This window comes from Pseudopipra pipra, chromosome 5 (assembly GCF_036250125.1).
Source record: "Pseudopipra pipra isolate bDixPip1 chromosome 5, bDixPip1.hap1, whole genome shotgun sequence".
Taxonomy (NCBI): domain Eukaryota; kingdom Metazoa; phylum Chordata; class Aves; order Passeriformes; family Pipridae; genus Pseudopipra; species Pseudopipra pipra.
Window position 1 is genome coordinate 8,988,722 of NC_087553.1, and position 19,913 is coordinate 9,008,634.

The 19,913-nt window shown below is 40.8% G+C and overlaps 1 protein-coding gene across 3 annotated transcripts in view; it reads left to right on the forward strand.

Moving 5' to 3' along the window:
- Window positions 1-379: 379 nt before the first annotated feature.
- DERA (deoxyribose-phosphate aldolase) overlaps window positions 380-19,913 on the forward strand; it is a 53,138-nt gene continuing 33,604 nt past the window's right edge. For all 3 annotated transcript variants that reach the window (XM_064654373.1, XM_064654374.1, XM_064654375.1), the window contains exons 1-5: window positions 380-490; window positions 9,960-10,057; window positions 13,421-13,568; window positions 14,245-14,340; window positions 16,218-16,352. In XM_064654373.1, the coding sequence (XP_064510443.1) occupies window positions 460-490; window positions 9,960-10,057; window positions 13,421-13,568; window positions 14,245-14,340; window positions 16,218-16,352 (508 nt within the window). In that variant the 5' untranslated portion in view covers window positions 380-459. The remainder of the gene's footprint in view (window positions 491-9,959; window positions 10,058-13,420; window positions 13,569-14,244; window positions 14,341-16,217; window positions 16,353-19,913) is intronic.

Below are 19,913 nucleotides of genomic sequence, written 5' to 3' on the forward strand. Positions count from 1 at the left end.
CCTTGTATCTTCTCTTCAGGACTCCTCTCTTGCGGCAGCCGGTGGCAAGTTCACCATAGAGCAGGATCTTAGGGAGGTGGTGGTCCTTCATCCTGGAGATGTGCCCTGCCCATCGCAGCTGTGTTCTCATCAACATGGCCTCAATACTTGTGACTGCTGCTTGTTCTAGAACAGATGCATTGGTCACATAATCTGACCAGTGGATGTTCGGCGTTACGTATCGCTAAGGGAATGGCATATCCATGTATCCATAAAGGAATGTCCCCGGAGCTCCCGCTGCCGAAGGGCCGTGCTGTCGCCCTGGGGAGGCTGCTCGCTGGCTGAGCCCAGAGCTCCGGGCTCGGCGCCCACGTGGCGGTGGCGGAGAACACCCAAGGCCGGGCCGGACCCGCCGCCGCTTCCTGCCCGCGGGGCGGGGCCGAGCTCTGCCCGCCCCGCCCGGGTCGGCGGCGGAGAGCCATGGCGGGGCGAAACCCGGGCACCGAGCTGGGTAAGGGCTGCCCGGGGGAGCTGCGGGGCTCCCGGGAGGGGCTCCCGGCGGCAGCCGCGGGGCGCGGGCGGGCGGGCGAGGGGGTGGCTGGAGGCGCCGGCCAACCTCGGAGTGTAGGAGCCGGGCTGCTGCACAGCCTTGTCTGTCTGAAAAAAACAAAACAGACCTGCGAGTCCTGTAGGTCTTCCAAGGTATTCCGGTGGCACGTAACCGGGAGGCCGGCAGGAGGCTGGTTTTCCCTTTGTTACTGGAGGTTGAACACAAGTTGAGGTTTCCCTGTGTCACACGGGACTTTGGCTGGAAGGGTTCCGGGCAGGGTGACAGGTTGTAGGGGCTCCACAGCCCCAGTCCTGTCACAAAGCTGGACTTGCTCCTCTCTCACACCCCTTGCTGGTTCTCATGGAGTAATCCTCCCTACTCTCCTTCTTCCCAAGGGATTCAAAACAATTAGTTGGATTCATATTTGCAAATCTGGGACTTCACCTCTTCTTATCATTCTCCTTGTTGCTTGCTCTCTGAGGAGTGATAGGGATTTTCCAGGTGGTCTCCAAGCCCGAAAGTTGGCTCTGCCTCGGGTGAAGCAGAGGGCAGCCAAAAAAGGGTTTCTCTGGAGCAATTAGGAGAATTTCTCTTCTGCTCGTGGCCGGGAAAAGAAAAAGAGCTACAGCTTTCTCACTTCTCCACCCAGCAAAACCCAGCTGCAGCAGTGGAATGAATTGAAGGGATGAGCCTTCCTACAGTCTGCCTTTAAGGTGTGATAATTTGGTCAGCGTGAGTAAGTGGACAATTAAGTGGAGGAGATACAGGGGTGGCATCACTGGAAGATGGGAAGCAAAGCTGGTGTGGGACAGGGATATCTGTAAGTGCGAGCAGAGTTCAGGAGGCCGTGCTGCACGGGGTGTCATGTGGCTGCACTCCTATCACGAGAACAAGCACAGGCATTTTTACAGAATTAACATGCAGTTTAAATTATTAACTTGTGGACAAATGAGAGTTGACTGCGTTTTCATTCACTGAAATCATGGACGTGTTGCAGCTCCTAAAAGTGAGCTGTCTAATTGCTCTCTGATGTGCTTGTTTGTGGGCTCTTTGTGTGGGGGGGGTGAGTTTCAGCCGTAGCCACCTGAACAGCCTCTGTTTGCTGAAACAAACATGTTAATGACATAGTGACAAAACTTCTGTGTCTGTTAGGAAAACAAGCTAGCACGAAAGTTTGCAAATACACTCCAGTTATTTTAAACTAGGTGTGTGGCATGCTTTTTCTTACTGTAAACTCAGTCTTGCAATTAATTGTTGGTATGTGCGGGGAGTTCAGAAACTTGAATGTGAAGCCAGTTCAGTTCTTATCAAGCAGTCATCCTCCAAGAAGCATACACTCAAGGAAGATCCTACTGTCTAGTGGGAAATTATTGGAATAGATGGGCAACCTCACTAACATTTGGCTGGATCTTGCTGTGCAGCCGCAGTCAAGGGAAAAGTGTTCAATATGCAGCTGACCAGCACAACATAATCACTGGTTTTTTGCACCCAGTAAAATAATCTTTGAGTATATTCCATATACTTTCTATAACACTGTCTTCTCCTGTTAAGTAGCCCTTCCCTGCCTAAGAGGCAGAGTCAACTAATGCCCAAGATTATCAACAGAGAGCACAGAGTGATGGATAATCTTCAGGGCTGCACCATGTGGCCTCTTCCAGCTGCAGCTGATTTACCTGGAAAGGCCACTGCCCTCTGCTTATCCGCAGATACTTATTGCCATCCCTTCCCAGTGATCTTTATTTAAACCAGTTGTGGTCAAAATGAGCTGAGTTGGATGCTTGGGACAGGTGGGGAATGGTGTGGTGACCACATTTAAGTGGCAGCTTCTAACAGCTAATTTAAAGGGAGAACTGAATCTCCCTGCCATTTACTTTCCTGCTAAATACACATCTGAAATACAGCAATATTCTTAATACAGCACTTAACATATCCTACTTAATGCTGTACCTTAGCTGGTAGCAGTATTCAAAAAGAATGTGTTAAACCTTTATCTTTCGTGGTTGCTAACAATACACACTGCTTCTGTGATTTACGCACTTCAGTTTTTGAAGGTTTTTCAAACTTGTGGCAGCAACTTTAACAGTAATTCAAATGATTTGTCCTGTGTCTCACACAGCATTTTGTAGGATTATAGTTTTCTAACAGGGACATCTAGTGGTAAAATATATTTTACTTAAAAATATATTGAGACCTTTTCTGTGTCTATCTCTGTGCTTGCTACATGTCATTATTTAAGCAGTAAATTTCTGATCATGCTGTCAGAAAGCATCTATTTGTTTATCAACAAGCCAAGCTCTTCAGAAATCATGGAATGTAGTGCTTTTCCATGTGTTTGGTTTTTTTTTTTTTTTTTGTAAAATAAATATATTTTTGTAAAAGCCCTTAAATCCTTTCCTCCTTCCCATCACTGTGCATTTGTAGAAGAAGGTGTTTGCTTGGGATAAAGAACAGGTATGTGTTCCACAGATGAAGACACTGTTGTGCACAGTCAGAGGGTCACTAGCCTAATACACTGATACATTTGCCATCACAAAGTCATGTAAAGAAGCCAGATAAAGAATTTTACGAGTTTTTCATTCCACAGGGACTGTTTATGGAGTCATTCTTGTGTACTTGGGTTCACCACGATGCCTGCAGGGCCTGAAAGGAGTCTTGCCTCTCCTGCTCTGCTCACAAGGTTGCTCGGTTATAATAGACCAGATGTCTCATGTTTTGTCATATTTCAGAAAAGTATCAGATGCCACTTTTTAATGCCACTTCACAACAAAATAGTGAAAGATGTCAACGAGTATCTGATTTATATTTGTAAGCTAGTACCATACTTCTTTGGTTTGGGGATGCAGACATATGGGTTTGCTGTTCCCTGCAGGTGCAATTTTGATGGAACGACTTCAGAAGTCGTGGAGAAAGACATTTAGTAACCTTTATTAGAGGCAGAAAATGGCAAAATAGAAAGTTTAAAACCAGGCAGTGTTATCTACTGTATTTATCATTTGTTATTCTGGTAAAAGGGTAAATGGCCCGACCAACCTAATTGCCTTCCATAGTAAAATGACTGGATATGTTGACAAGGGGAGAGCAGTGGATGTCATTTAATTCTACTTCAGCAAGGCTTTTTACACTGTCTTGCAGTATTTTGTATCCAAGTTGAGACATTTGGATGGACAGATACTGAAATAGTTGAAAACCTGGTCTGATGGTTGGGCTGAGAAGATGATGGTCAACACTCTGCTTTGGGGCTGGTACCAAGCAGGGCATTACAGGCATCTAGCCTGGGACTTGTCCTGTTTAACATTCTTTTCAATGACTTTGAAGGGGCAGTGGCTTGTTTGCAAAAAGTTTGCATAAAGTTTGCAAATGAGACTGAATTAGCCAGATTGTTTAGAGGGACCCAAACTGGCTGGGGAAATGGGTCAACAGATGTCCAGCAGGCCCAGAGACAGAGCCCTGCCCCGGGAAGGACAAGTCCCAGCAGCCACATGGGGCCTCCTGGGATGTTCCAGTGGGGACATGGACAGTAGTTCATGGGGAGAGAGGGACTGTCCCTTCTGCCCAGCACTTGTTAGAGCATCCCTGGAAGACTGTGTCCAGTTTTTTTGCTTCATAATAGGAAAAAGAGGTTGATGACCTGTCACTACTTCAACAAAGGGACACCACAGTGGGTCCAGGGCTGGAGCACTTGCCCTGTGAGGAAATGTTGATGGAGCTGGGTGGGTTCAGACTGGGGAAGCAATGGCTTTTGGGGGTCCTGACAGCTGCCAGCTCATCCCTGCAGGGAGTGTACCAGAAGGCAGAGCTGTGCTCTTCACAGCATTGCTTGATGAGATGAAGTAAGACAGCAGCCAGAGAAGTTCATACTGGATATAAGGAAAAACTTTTTCATACAGAAGAGTCCAGTGGTGGGACAGGTTGCCCAGAGAGGCTGTGCAGTCTGCATCTTTGGGGACTCTCAAAACCTCATTGAGCAAAGCCCTCAGCAGCCTGAGCTCGGTGCTGATGCTGCATTGCACAGGAGTTTGGACAAGTGACCTTCAGAAACCTTCCAGCTCAAATTATTCTATATGTTTTTTTACCTCTATGTGTGTATGTATGTCTGTGTATATATGTATATACATGTATGTCTGTGTATTCTGAGCAATGAGTAATTAGTTACTGTTGTTTTGCAATGTTCTTGGATTTAAAAAACCCAAAATCTATCTGTGTTGCTCAGACCCTCTAATTGAAGGGCCAGAAATACATTCATTATGTTTCAATTGATATTTTTAATTATAGTTGGTATTTCTGAGCCATTTACATGTGAGAGCTAGCCTGTTGGTAAGTGGCATTTAGATAATGAAGTGTTGCATCCCTTTCAAGACAGCATAATTCTGTTCTAATACATTAATAGCTGGTTTTAGCCTGTACTGTGGCTCTGGTTCTTCACTGTTCCTTTCTAACACCTTTTGAATCTGCTGCATAGTTTTAGTCAAATTTGAAGGACAGGTAGATGTCTCTGAAATAAGTAAGGCTCTGGGTGGAGTGACCAAATTAGTCCCTCTGTTGAGAGAAAGGCAGGCACAGATCAGCATTCACATGAATTTTCATTGCAAGTTGTTTGTTTGGGCTTTATGCAAGTAACAACATCCTGCTTTAGTCCATGGTTGTAGGGACTATGTCAGGACAGCTGAGTTATTGGAGTGAGGAGAGGTCTCAAGCCAGGGAAGAAGAGAAGGAACTACAGGGGACTTGGATTTGCAGGAAACCAGGCCCCTATATCTGCAGCTTTCTTTCTGAGGAAAGACTTGTCAGTGTTTTCAAAGTGCTTTGGAGGATACCAGGACCCACTGTGTGATTTCACTAATGTCACAAGATAGTAGAGCTGATTTCTAGTTCAGGGCTTGTGCTTTCATGTCCTGCATCGAGTATCTGAATGCAGATGACTTTGAGGCTGAACTTCTTTCATATAAAATAAAAAACATCCAAAAATACGGACCTGTTGGTCCATAGCAAGTGTCACTACGGAAAAATAATTAAAGCTTCTGCCTCCACGAAACTGAATAACCCCCAAGCCTGTAAAAAGCTTACATGGTAAGACAACTGTAACAAGACCTGATCCTGAAGCCTTTTCTCTCTCTTCAGTGGCTTTGCTCAGCTCTGCATGGCCAGCTGGGGTCAGCCTGTGTCCAGCTGAATTACCTCGTTTTCCACTGCAGGTTCAGGACGCAGTTTCACTCGCTTCTCCAGAAATAACAGCTTTCATCACTTCCCTTACTCGTTTTATCGTGTCTTCATGGTAAGAGCAGGAGCACACATGCTGTTTCTGGCACAGAGAAGGAAATAATCAGTTGGGATGCAGCTTCTTTTGGGGACAGTGCTGCCTTAAAATGCTTGTGAAACTACTGCCTCAGGCTTTTTTGAGCTTTCTGTTTCACCATCTGAAGGGATGCCATCGACACATTTTTTTTAAAGCTTTTGGAAAGCTTAGTTGGTTTTATGAAGAATGTGTTAGGTACCTTAGATATTTATGTAATTATCCTAATGAAGTGGTTTTGTTTATTGTTTTCTGCTTGGTATTTTTGGGTTCGTGTTCTTCAAAGAGAGGAGATGAATTTCCTGCTAAGAAATTGAATATGATTTCTTCAAATGTCTTCAGAGAAAAAAGTAAACTTGAAGAGTGATTACAGAATATTGGCTAATTAGCTGTAGTGTAACTGCTTTAATTACTTTTATCCCTGAAGCCACATGACTGTGCAGATGACTAGCAGATGACTTATTTAAAAAAAAAAAAAAGACGTGTTCACACTGCAAGGTTAATGAGCCTAATTAAATATAGTTTTCCTTAGCCAGATACTAAATCATAAAGCTTGGGGGAGTGAGGGAGGGCAAGAATCCAAAGGCAGTCAGTTCTATTTCAAATAATGGTTTTATTCTGATTTTTAATGGGAAAAAAAAAAGCTGGAATTGTGATTGGTTTTGCTGAATAGAGATACTTACATCTAAAGATTTGATGAGACCTCACATGGCAAACTTTGAAAGTCTATTTTGAGACGATTACACTGAGACATATTTGTTTTCACTTGCCCATTGCTTTAATTAATGTAGAAGTGGGCTTGAATAAAAGGTCTGTGTTAGATGGAAGTCTCCATCTGCTGCTGCATATTACCAGAACCTTTGTCCTTCCTTGTGCTGTGCAATTTTTATGACACCATTTTATTTCCTGTAGTAGGCCACATACTGTCTCACATTAGGCTGTACAAAAAGGATGGAGTTCTGATTTTGTAAAATTATTTTTTTTTTTAACTTTTCTGCCTTTGCTGTGCACAGTGGTTAGAGATCCCACATTCAGAAAAATACTTGGAGGTCCAAATTCTATGATCTTTCAAGGAAACTTGTGTCTCAGGCACCAGAATTAGATATTAGACCTCACTGAGTTGCCATGTGTGAGTTACCTTCGTGGTTAGCCTTTACTTACTGAACACAGAAGGTAAAATGTGTTACACAGTGAAAGGGGCTTAAGCCAATGAATTTCATCATATTTGCAAAGAACATTTGGTCAGCTATTGCTGATCAGCTGATATTTGGTAACTTTCACAGATGACTTTGGTCAAAGCAAAAGTAGTAACTTATTTCACTTCCACACTTCTTCCACATCTTTTCTTCCACTAGTTATGAGTTTTCTTTTTTCTTTTTTTTTTCTTTCTTTTTTCCCTTTCTCCAAAATGTCATAGTACTTTTTTCTTTAAGGTAATCTAGTGTGCAGTGCTCTGTGTCCTGAAAAGATTCCTCAGACCTTCTGAGTAGCTCAAAAGTCAGGTGGGGTAGATACAACACCTCTGTGTGTGTTTCTACCCAATTCAGCACATGATGAATCCTGAATCCTCTGCAAATAATGACTAATGCAGAGTTAACCTCATGGGGGAGATTTATGTTCTTTCATTTAAATTTTCATCTCAAACTTGAATTTTCCCTGTGCAGCAGACTGGACACTGTCTTCATATTCTCCCAAACTCTTCTACAGAAGGCTTGAATTTTTTATAAATTAATTGTTAGTTGTATTTATTGGTTGTCTTTAGGAATGTAGAAAGAATAGGATAACTGAAAGGATCCTTATTAGAGAATGAGAAGCTGATTTTCTTCATCTAAACTTTTTTCTTTGATTTTATCACATTTTCCCAAGGGGCCGAAAGGTTACTGTGCACCCAGTAGGGCTCCAAAGCTATAACAATAAATGGTATTATGATTAAATGATACTACCTAAGTACTTGGCACATAGTAGGAGAATCATAACACAGAGTTTGTGTTTCCTAATTTTATGTATGTATTCATTTAGTTATGTATGTATGCATTTATTTATTTATTTATTTATTTATTTTGTTGGTTGGTTAGTTGTGTTTTCCTCCCTCATGGACTTTGTCAGTATTCCCTGTAGTGGCCCCATGGGAAGTGGTGTGTGGGCACTGCAGGAACTTCAAGCTTAAGGCAACTGCAGGGGATGCAGAGGTTTCACTAGTCTGTGTTTCAGCTGCCTGTATAGTTTGCATTTATTGATAGGCAAAAAGGAGGAAAATTCCAGCCATAGCTTTTGTAGCAATAGCTTTTCTCACCTGCTTTGCACATGTCAGCTGAGCTTCCTGCTTTTGGGGCAGAATGGATCAGCCTGTAGCTTTGAAAACACAGAGAAGTAACAAAGAGTTTGTTGTTCACCTGGTTTGCAAAGTTGCAAACCACTCCTTTTCCTTGTTGCTATGCAGTGGGTCTGATGCTAAATTCTAAAGAAATCCATAAATTCTTTAGGATTCCTTTGAAATTCCATCATTGATTTACTTTTTCTGCTTTTAGCCAACATTTTGACCTTGTAGACACCACTCATTAATATCTCGCATGTAGTAATAGGAAAGTGGGAGCACAGTAGCTTACTGTGCTCAGAACAAGATTTTATTTAGCTATTAATGCTCTTATTCTGCATTTCCAGTGAGTCATCTTTACCCTAAATTGGTTTCTCTGCGGCTTTTTGTAAGTCTAGGAAAATGAGCTTTTATTTACACATACTTTGGCTAGTTATATTAGTTTTCTGCTTTTTTTTGGCTATTAAAGCTATCAAGGGTAAGATTTCTGTACCAAATTAGTGATTTTGGCTATCAGCTTTTTTTTGTTTTTAAGTTTTAAATCTTTTTTTCAATCAATATGCTCAAGGGAAATGCAAATTTAATGCAGTGGTAAAGAAGATTCATAGAGATAACATGCTCTTAATAAAGTCAGTCACCCAGAATTATTATCTCCTGGTATCTATGTCCATGTCCCTATTCTGACCTCAACTGATGATGATATTTGATGATTGATGGGGGTGATTTGCTGATGATTGGTGGTTAATGATTGTTGATGTTGTTTTCAGAGTATTTTGATGGAATGCTTCTATGATTAGTATTTAGAAAAAATATTTGTGTTTTGGGATATGAGAGATTTTAGAGATATTCCGATTTCTTTTTCCTGTGTACTCCCATGAGCAGTTTGTGTATATTAATATTAAAAATTTACACTTTTGGTTTATCACACTAAGCAAAAATTTAAAGATTCAAGGGCCTGAAACCCTCAGTTCTCCTTTTTCAGTCAGTTCCCCTTTGTTAACCTTCATTAAGCAGAGTGCAGTACGTGGTTCTTCTAGTTTTAGACAGTATGTTGAGCATCTGCTTCTCTTTGGGTTATTGTTCATGGATACTGAACCTCATTGAAGTTGTGAGTTGTCTCCCTTCAGTGGGCACCTGAAGGAATTCACATGTTGAAGATGTTGCCCTGAGCCTTCCCAGGTACTTGGCAAGGTGAGCACTTCTAGGGCTGCTTCCAGAAGGGTGTGCTGCCCAGAATTCAGTACTTTTGGAAACCTGCAGTTAATCAGGCCCTATTAGCAAATTCAGTAGCATTAGCTCCAGACAATAACAACCTAAATGCTTTGTTATGCCTGAGTTTGTTCAGGGGTTTTTTTGAGCATGTGGGGTCCTTGTAAACAAAGGTTCACGCACACAAAAAATGCTGTTGTGTCCTGGGACCCAGCAGACAAGCAAAGGGCTGAATAAATGTTACTATTTATTCAGAATTAAGAACTAAATCAGCAAGCAAAGGCAGAAGGCTGTTTTGTGGGTGGGGTTTTTTTCATGCTACATGTACTTAGTCCAGGACTGGCAACACGATGTCTTTCATCAGCGCTAAGTTAATTCAGTTGTAATGGCAAACAAAACATGCTGTGTGAAACATCCAGTTCACAGATCATACTCTAACAGAAGTTAATGCTATTTTGGACTGGTGATAAGTACACAAGTCCCTAAAAGGACATGAAAGCACAACATGCTCTTCAGAGGTTCCAAACCAAGCTACCACTTTCTTCTTAAGTACCACACCATATATTATATGAACACAGAAATAAATAAGACTTTTTTGTTGTTGTTTTTCCTCCCAGAACTTGGCTGGATCTCAAAAGTGTATGTGAATCGACCTGCAGTTGTGAGGCATGCAGAACAAATTAAAAAATGGAAAACTTTGAAAGGTAATTGGCAAGTAAGTGCTCTTCTTATGCATTCTGTTCCTGTATTTTTAAAGCAGTCGCTCTCCCTCTCCAGGCTGTAATATTGAATTTTTTTCAAGATACATGTAAACTTAAAAGATGTGCTTGTCCATGTCTTATTTTAATAATTTGTATTTGATGATGATGGGATGGAATAAGGTGACGCATTTATCCAAACAAGTTAAAAACCTTATAACTCATGAGTGGCAAAACCGCAAATGGATTTAAGTCATCTTTATTCATGAGTGGATTAAATTGTATATTACTATCCCACCACATTTATTCTGTTTCCCAGACAGACTTCTCTGCATGCTGCCATCTTATTTTTTTTAATTTTAAAGCTGTAAGATATGATCGTGGTCCCTGTCAAGTTTGACCTACCTGGATGATTTTTCTTTACTTAAACATTCCTGATGTGTGTGATTTCATTGCTTAACTAGTTTTTACCTAAAATTAAGAAAAAAAAATACTGACTGACTGTGGCATTTGGAGGGGGGAAGGAGCCCACTAATATTAGGGGGACTGACTTTTCAACTGCTGAGATAAGGTAAATGGTGGGTTATTTTCCACCTTACTATAAAATAAGTTCATGTAAAGCATCACTAGAGCCAGTGGTGCAAATGAACTTCTCTTAAAGGCTGACTTGAATTCACTGAACACACATTTAGAGTGTCTTGGCAGTTACCCTCAACCCCTGCTGGTTGCTGCCCTCCTGGCAGAATTGACAGATACTGGCCTGGTGTGCATCTTGGTTTCTCCAGTTTATACATTACACAGAGCCACTCAGTCACCAGCGTAAGCTGATGTGTTCTGCAGTGCAGGACAGGGGAGGCACAGCCACGTGCTGGCTTCTGCCCCCTCAGTGGCAGGATGGGAAGTGCTGAGAGGGGAATGGCAAGCAGAAATGGCTGCAGGATGATGCCCTGAAATGCTGTGCAGCAGAGCTGGAGCTCCCAGTGAGCTCCCAGCCACTGGGTTGTAGCTGGTGTCCAAAAGACAGACTGATTCTTCATTCACCAAACAGCTGTTGTTTGAGAAGATTCATGGGATTCCTCCCCACTGCTCACTAAACAAGTGGTTTGTGTGCAGCAGTAACTGAAAACCTGGAAGGAGGAGGAAGGAGTCAGCGAAGGATCAGTCTTAACAGTGGGACATAATAGAACAAAGCAAGAATCATTTAATTACATTTAATTCTTGAAAAAATTGCTCAAAATAGTCGACATCCTGAGCCCAAGCGTGTTGTGCAGCCATTCTGGAGTGGCTGGAGCTGTGTTCACAATGAGCACAGATCTTGGGGATGACAGTTTGGGGATAATTTGATGTAGCTGTAAGATCCTACTGGGAGGTGATAGAAAAAAATCTTCCTGCCTGTTCTTCCGTCCTGAAAGTTTGTGCTTTGTGTGTTATGGTTAAATAAAAAAAATGGACATAAACTGAGGAAAGTTAGACACCAGCTCAGCATTTCTTAAAAGTTTCTTGTGCATAAAAAGTTACCAAAAAGTAACCAAGTCCAGTGGTTCTGAGTTGGGAAATAGTGTCAGGGAGAAAATCATAATCTTGGCTATCCTTAGATACTGCAGGTGAAGTAATGTAAAAAGAAAGTCTGATTTGACCACACTTACTGTATAGCTAACAGAGAGAGCCACAGGCTTTCATTACAAAGAATCATTTGGAAGAAAGGGCTTTAGTGTCACTCCCACAACACAGCTGGAGGACAAATGTTTGTTACTAACACTTCTCCACTCTCCTGTGTAGAAACATTGGTACTTCAGCAAGGTTTTACTTTGAAGAATGTCAGAAGCATCTCTCCTATATTTGAACACTGTCATTGCAGGATAGTCATGTGCTATTTATTTCAGAGATGATTTTGAACCATTGCGTGTTTGAATGTAAGGAGCATCACTGATTCGAATTCTGCAGCCCATTTCCCAAAATACACATTTGAAAACCCTTAAAAAAAACCCCCAAAGTTACTGGAACTCCCTAACTACATCTGTCTTGATCAGTTTATGATTCGTGTCATAAGAGATGAGACAAAAATTCCCTGGAACAAAGGATAAAAAAATCCAAGTAGAAGAAACACAAAACCATTTAAAGTGAAAAACCCCTTTGAAGTATTAGAGGGTGAAAGGAGAAATCAGTTAGAAAGCAGCCAAGCTTAGACTGACAGAGCCCAGTGATGGTTCATTACTCTGTTGAGTCACCCCAAAGCAGGTTTCAGTGTCACATTTGCTGCAGGTGCCGAAAGGAGACTCCCATCAGCGAAGTGTGAAAGTTTTGTAGGCAGGCCAGCCGTGGAAGATTTGCAGAGTAATACCTTCATGCAGAAACAAGCTTAGCTGCCTGCACTGACAAATCGTGTCACAGAGCAGAGCAATCAGAGAGGGGCTTTATGGACTTTGCTGTTGCAAACTCTCCCCTTGTACAAGTGCCCAGAAAGAGATGTCAGCTTTTAGTGAAGCCATCACTGTAAATGAGCATTTGCTGGAAGACCTTCAACAGGTATTTCAAAATAATCTGTTAATCTCAATTTTGTTCAGCAAAAAAGCTCATAAAATTTTTAATTGTGCTTCTGTTCCATTCTTTGATTAATAAGTATTTTAAAATTCTGTAGCATTTTCATATAAAGAGTGCTTTAGCCTTGTCACTTAGCTCTTGCTTTTGATTTTTAACTTTGCACCAAATAATTACAGAATTGGTTTTTATTCCTGATTCACACAAAAGAAAGTGGAAACATCTGGAGTCTAGACCCTAAGTTTGAAGAAGATGGGGTTCTTAACCCCCCCCAATTCCACATTTCACTCTCACAGCAGGATAAGCATGCAAGTGTGCAAATTGCTGATGTGTAAACTCCTCTGTGTGCTGTCGATTGCAAACCTGTGCTTCTCTTGAAGCATGTGTATAATTTCTTGTGCATACAACCCTTAAAAGATACAGACATACTGTGTAGCACAAGGCATATTATGGCAGTGAAGTATCTCACATAGGTGGTTTTTATCTTTGTCTTACAGAAACAAGATGCTTTTTTTTTTTTCTGGATAAAAATGTCTGATTCTTACAGAGCCCCATTTGGTAGTTCGCTTTTGCACCAAAAATTGGAATTTGATCCTTTGGTTCCGAGAGTGGACTTTTGATTCCAGATCTTTTCTGTCTCATTAGATACTGCTCAAGGCATGAATAAATATCTGCCAACCCTGTCTATCATAAGCCATTATTTGTATATCCTCTATCTTATTCTCTGCGTTTCCTCATTGTCAGAGTGAGCACCAGGCTTCCGATTCCTGCATCTTCTGAGTCAGTTTGGCTTTGGAAGTTTAAGTGAAAATACTGTATTCCTTGTTTTGCTCCCTTTGTAGGCTGCTTGGCTGCTGAAAGCTGTCACCTGCATAGACCTCACCACTCTTTCAGGCGACGACACTCCTTCAAATGTTCAAAGACTGTGTTTTAAAGCAAAGCATCCTATCAGAGAGGATCTGCTCAAAGCCTTGGACATGCACGATAAGGGTATGGGAGCTTTTGTTGTGTGTATTTGGTCGAGAAAATGTCTGCATTTCCTCATTATTTTTCAGTTTTCAGAAATGGCTCTGGTCCACTGATTAAAGTCATATGGTGTAGAACCAAAGGGGAACCAGGCCTCTGGTCTAAGCCATATACATAAAGTATCAAAGATTGTTCTTTTTTTTTAAATTTGGATTTGTGGACTTTTCACACAGTGGAAGTATTAAATATGAGGTCAGTTATCTAGGACTTTTAGAGGATAGTTTTAACTAGAAATGCAGTAGGACTGCTTTAACATAAAGACTGCTCAGTTGCTGCTGGCCTCAGTCTGGCTCAACAAGTAAGAACAGTTTGTCTTGCAGTAATTTGCTGATTAAGCATGTCTTAACTGTACCTGTTGGCATTAAACTGTGAATCTGTCGATAAATATCTTGGAGTTCTAACTCCTGCTGTGATGTAGGCTTGCTCCGAGGGTCAGGTGAAGGAACACGAGGGAGGAAACAATAGGGAGAATTACCTGAACTGTTTGAGCAATAGAACAGACATCCCTGGTGCAGGTGCTTAAGACCCTTGTGAGAGTGCAGAAGTGGGAGATGAGAACAATGCACATGTGCTCATAATATGGAGTGCACTGGAGAAGGCAGAATTCTGTGTCTGAAAAAGTGAACTGTGGCTTTTGCAGGAATTACTGTTGGAGCAGTTTGTGTATATCCTGCAAGAGTCACCGATGCTGTTAAGGCCCTAAAGGCTGCTGGTTGTAACATACCAGTAGCTTCAGGTAAGCTTTATTCAAAAATACACAGTTAAATATTTTGATGTTATAAAATATGTGGAAAAATCCAGAAGTTTGGGCTTGCTTCTGTGTCAGGGAGTAAGGTGAAAAGGTAACAGGTGGAAGGATGGGAATGGAGGGGAGGATTTTCTTGTGGTCTAATCTTTTGTTTTCTTTCAACTTCAAGCTTATCAGGAATGGCAGGTCTGTTTTGCTGGAAGCTCTTCAAAAAGGTCTTTAAAATATATCAGTGTTTTCCTCGCCTGAATAGAAGAAATTGAGATAGTATGCTGGACAAGTATCAGCGTACACTAAGTAGATGAAGATGATGATGATAATAATAGAAGTTCTAATATAAAGTTTGTTTTCTCTATCAGTTGTTTGGCTTTTAAGTGTAATCCTATCTCAAGTTTAACCGTAGCCAGCAACTAAGCAACACAGCTGCTTGCTCACACACCCCCTCCCAGGATGGGAAGGGAAGGAGAATTGGAAGGGTAAAAGTGAGAAAATCTCTGGGTTCAGATAAGAACAGTTTCATAATTCAAATAAAATATAGTTAATAATACTAATGGTAATAAATGCAATGAAAAGGAAAATAATAACAAAAAAAAAAAAGAGCAAGAAAACACAAGTGAGACAAGTGACACAAATGTAAAACAGTTGTTCACCACAAGCAGTAGCCCCCAACCAAATTTAACCCTGATTTATATGCTGGATATGATGCCATGTGGAATGCATATCCCTTTGGGCAGTTGGGCTCTGCTGTCCTGCCTGTGTCTCCTCCCAGTTTTTTTGTGCACCCCCAGCCCACTCGCTGGTGGGGTGGGGTGAGAGGCAGAAAAGACCTTGACTCTGTGCAAGCCCTTCCCCAGCAGCAGCCAAAACATCCTTGTATTACCAACACTGATTCCAGAACAAATCCAAAACACAACCCCGTACCAGCTCCTGTGAGGATAACTCTATCCCAGCCCAAACCAGCTCATCCTAAATCTGTGCAGAGCTGAGGGCTGTTGACTGCTGGGCAGCCTACAGGTTCAGAGCCTTTACATACAACTCTCTCACAGTGCCAGCTCTTCTCCAGTCACCACACAGGAGAGACAAGTCCTGAATCCACAATAAGCCAGAAGTAGAATCAAAGAATTATGCAGGTTGGAAGGGAGCTCTGGATGGCACCTGTTCCAACCTCTTGCTCAAAGCAGGGGCTAACTTTGAAGTTAGATTGGGTGTTTAATGCTAAGACCCATGTTTTCTGGAGAATTTTTTTTGTTGTTTCATTGTGTGTGGGGAAAAATACATACTAAATGCATTTATATGTCAGAGAAAGACAATCTCTGAAAAAGCCATTGTTTTTTCCATTTCCAAAATTACCTTTGGGTTTTGTACTTAAACATCATAAACATAATCCTGAGTAGATCTCATTGAAAGCAATTTTTGCTGTATCATGGTTTAGCTGTTAAACAATATTACTATGATTTAACTTGAGATACTGCTTAAAAGAATTGGAGAGAATTAAAAATGGATGTATTGCTTCATATCTGAGTTCACTTCTTGTTTGCTTAGTTCTGCTGGAGGCAATAGATATTTTGCTTTTTATGTAGGCTGCTCTGGAAAAATTTTAAGATGTGAAAGATCTTTTCACAAGATGCACTTAGTGTCTTGCTGGACACTGGATTTTGAGGGTAGAGCTAATGCTTCTTGTGGGTGAAGAGGGGGTAGAATGAAGTGCCTTTAGATTTTTTTGAATCATGGTAGGGATAAAAAACAGAATAACTTTCAAACTTTTTGGTGTATTAGAGGTATATGCAATCTTATGGTTAATTTATAAAACTTTAAAACATTGCTAAAACATTTCTTCCCTCTGCCTGCATCCTCTTTCACGCTAGTGGCTGCTGGGTTTCCATCTGGACAAACTCCTCTAGAAACCAAACTGGCTGAAATAAAACTGGCTGTGGAATATGGTGCCAGAGAGATTGACATTGTCATTAGCAGGAGTCTGGTGCTGACTGGCCAGTGGGAAGGTAAGTCCCCACCCTTTGGCAAGGACCCTAAACCTCTCTGTATGCACATGCTGTCTTTGTGTCTTCCCCACATCACCACATCAGTCCTTGAAGAAAATGGTCCCTCCCCCAGTAGTCACTGATAATCTGGGGCTCTGAACTGAATAAAACCTGTTTAACTAATTCTTGACAGAGGGTTGCATTTTTTTGAAAAGAATGCTGTTGAAAATCGTGTCAGGCTGGACATGCGGAATGTGCTTTTAAAATTCAGGTCTATTCCTTCTGTGCCTTTAGAGGATTTTCTGTAAAGAGTTAAAAAAATAGCAAGTGAAAGCTTAATTATTTGAACAGTTTTGTAGAAAGCCCAAGGGGCTGTTAATGTAGATGATACCTTGTTAAATATACATGTTTCAATTCTTGACAAAAACATGTATTTTAGTTGTTTTCTTTCTCCTGAAAATTGAGGGTACAAATTGACTCTTCATATTATTATTGATGTTCTGCTGTCTGTAGACTACTACTAATTAGTAAGAACAATAATGCTGAAGATGGTTTTTGCTCTAATTGCCTCCTTAATGTACTGTGAATGGTTTGCCTTAAGTGCTGACAGTGCTCCTATAACTAATCTCCACGTGAAGGTAAACACATCATTGTCTTGGAATGAATTTTCCATTTAGTTGTATAATGCAGTACCATAATATCCTAGTTGGTTGGACGACTTCATAATGGACCCCTGGTACCTGAGTTTAGTTAAGAAAATACAGTCATCTTGCTAATAGATCATGTTTTCTGATTTTGGCCTTCCTTCAATTAGCAGTCAGAATTGAACCAAAAAAATCCATGTTTCTGCATCTGTGTCTTCAGGGCTGATATCCTGGTTTCATTTGCTGTAATCTTTTGACCTCTTTTACAGTATTTACCATCTTCATCCTTCTGCTCTTAAATCTATGCAGCTTTACAAACGTTTTGACTTCTGGAGGATTTGCATTGCTGCAGACGTTTGTTTCTTTCAGAGTTGTGGCTATTTGTAAATTCAGGTATGGCCTCAGAAATTGCTGGAACGTGGGGACTGGATGATTGAGAGGTTTTAAATAAGGCAGCATGATGGACCAAGACCTTTACCAGCTGGTAGAAAGACTATGCATACACCTTCCTGTGCTGTATCTTTGTTAGGGTCTTCGCTATGGTCTGCAAAGCAGATACCCCTCCAGGAGCTGCAGTCTGCTGAGAACACATATTAGTGTTCTTTGGGTACAAAGTGAGCTGGACAGTGATCTGTCGCTAAGACTCAAAGAAGACCACTAAGCTGGAGTTGAGCAGAATTGCAATTATGTCTGAAGAAACCTGTCTTGCAGCAATTTCTGATATGACTGTGGTTATCATGCTTCAGATTTCATGGTACAAACCACTGTTAAGTGCAAGTTGCACAGAGCAGAGATCAGATATTTAGTACTCAAAAGGCATGTGCAGGCTTGAGGGTCTGTTGCCTGGGATTACATGAAGGAGAACTCAGAGGAGGAATACAGGGCTAGATTCAGAGAGAGAGTTTGTGTTGGTGATTGAAATGAACTGGACATACATTGTTAGGTTTTTCTACGTGGGATATGAATTGGTTTTTGTGGTCACAGGCAGGGTAGGAGTACACAGACATGGCAATGATGGATGTGATATAAAGCTGTCAGTTTACTAAATAAGTAAACTTTTAGTTTGGTATGCATATTCTTTTATCCAGAGCTGAAGTCATGATAAGGTTGAAAGCCATCCTGATTTTGGCAGCTGCTTGTATATTTTTTTTCACCTGGGAGCAGAATTCAAATTATTTCCAAATGTTTTCTCTGAATTTGTTCATCAGTGGGAATCTATTTGTGACACACATTTACATGGTCTTCGAAAAAAGCTACCTCAGGAAGAGAATTTAGTTGCCATCCAGATAATGATGCCACAAGTTGAAAAATTACAATATCTGACCTTCCCATCCAGAAGAAAAACACCAAACCTCATTAGGTGATCTCAGTATTTCAGTGAAAATCTAGTCTTCTGACTACCTGTTTAGCTTTTAAGAGATGTATGTTATCTGTGTGAACATGCAGGTTTTCACCTCTATCTAATGATTAGATATGATACTCAACATGTATAAAGTACTTCTAAGAAATCTAGAAGGAGGGATGAAGAAGTCTTTTTAGGCTGAATTCCTATATTACATAAAATTGAGAAGTCTAGTGCTGTAACCGTGCTTGTGTTCAAGGTGCTTCATCAATTAAAGCTGCCTTGTAGTTATATCAGAACCTCTGCTTATGCTTATAACTCTAATAATATATTTTTATGGGTATTTTCTCGTGCTTCCAGTCTTCACAACTTCAGAAGTTATTGACAAAAATGTGTGTGGTAGAGTGCTTCATCTTACTGTTCATTTGTAGCTTTTCTTCTAGCCTGAGCAATAATTGGGGTCACCGTGATAGAATAGTGTTGCTTTGTGATTCTCTTCAAAGTCTTGTTTGGTTATTAAATATTTCAGTGTATGTCCAATTATGTCAACTTATTTTAAAGCAGTTTTTGAATATTGCTGAAGCTCTTTATGAGCTTCATACTCAGATGGTATTTTCTACATCTTTGTGAAGTAATTGTTAAGATCTTTCTAATATTGCTGAATATGAAAGCAGCTTCATTGGACAGCTAAATTACATTAGAAAATAACATGAAATGAGATCTAAGTTTATGAATTTACGTACCTTTTAAAACCTTGTAGCTTTTAAACCAATACTACTTTAAAGTAGTTTACTCAACCATTATCTTGTGTCACTTGACAAAGTATGGATTAAGCTTAAAAATCTCAATTTAGATACTTCCTTTAGGCACAGAATGTGGAGTCTTTATGTAAGGAGTGATCAAATTGACCAAAAAATTGTTGAAAGAAACCGGATTTTTTTATTATTTTTTTTTTTTCCCCTCTTATCAATATGTTGGATTTGCTGTACCTTCTGAAGTTGTCTGGGGTGCTGTAGTGTTACTTCTAGTTCCACAGATTTTAGGAAACACCTGGACATAGTACACTGTCAGTGGCTGTAACAGTATTGTTAATCCATCATTTGCTCTATGTCAATTGAATTTTCCTATTAGAAAAGGGAAAAAACCAGCTATACTGTAACAAGTTTGAGTGTGGCTGCATCCATGAACTACATTAGATATAACCTCATGAAAACTACTTTTCAATTCTGTTAATAATTATTCAGCTGTGAGTTTAGAGGCTTTGTTCAGGGATTGATATCCCATTATGTGCTACATGCTTTGTAAACAGCGCAGAGAAAATACACTCTCTGCTTTAGAGACTTGGAAAAGACCCCATGTTGTTCAGAAACATTATAGCTGGATTTAGTGTTTCTAGCTGTGCAGGCTGACTTGGGATCTTAAAGTCCAGTTGCACAATTTCTGTCTTACATTGTCAGCAGCAGCTCAGGCTCCTGAAGCCGAGCTCTGTTTCCAGTTCCATGTGAATCACTGGAGCCTGGAGTTGCACATATGTGGCTGAGAGCAGAACTGAGAGAGCTGTGTTGAGCTGATAGCCTTGTGCTTGTCATTTTGTTA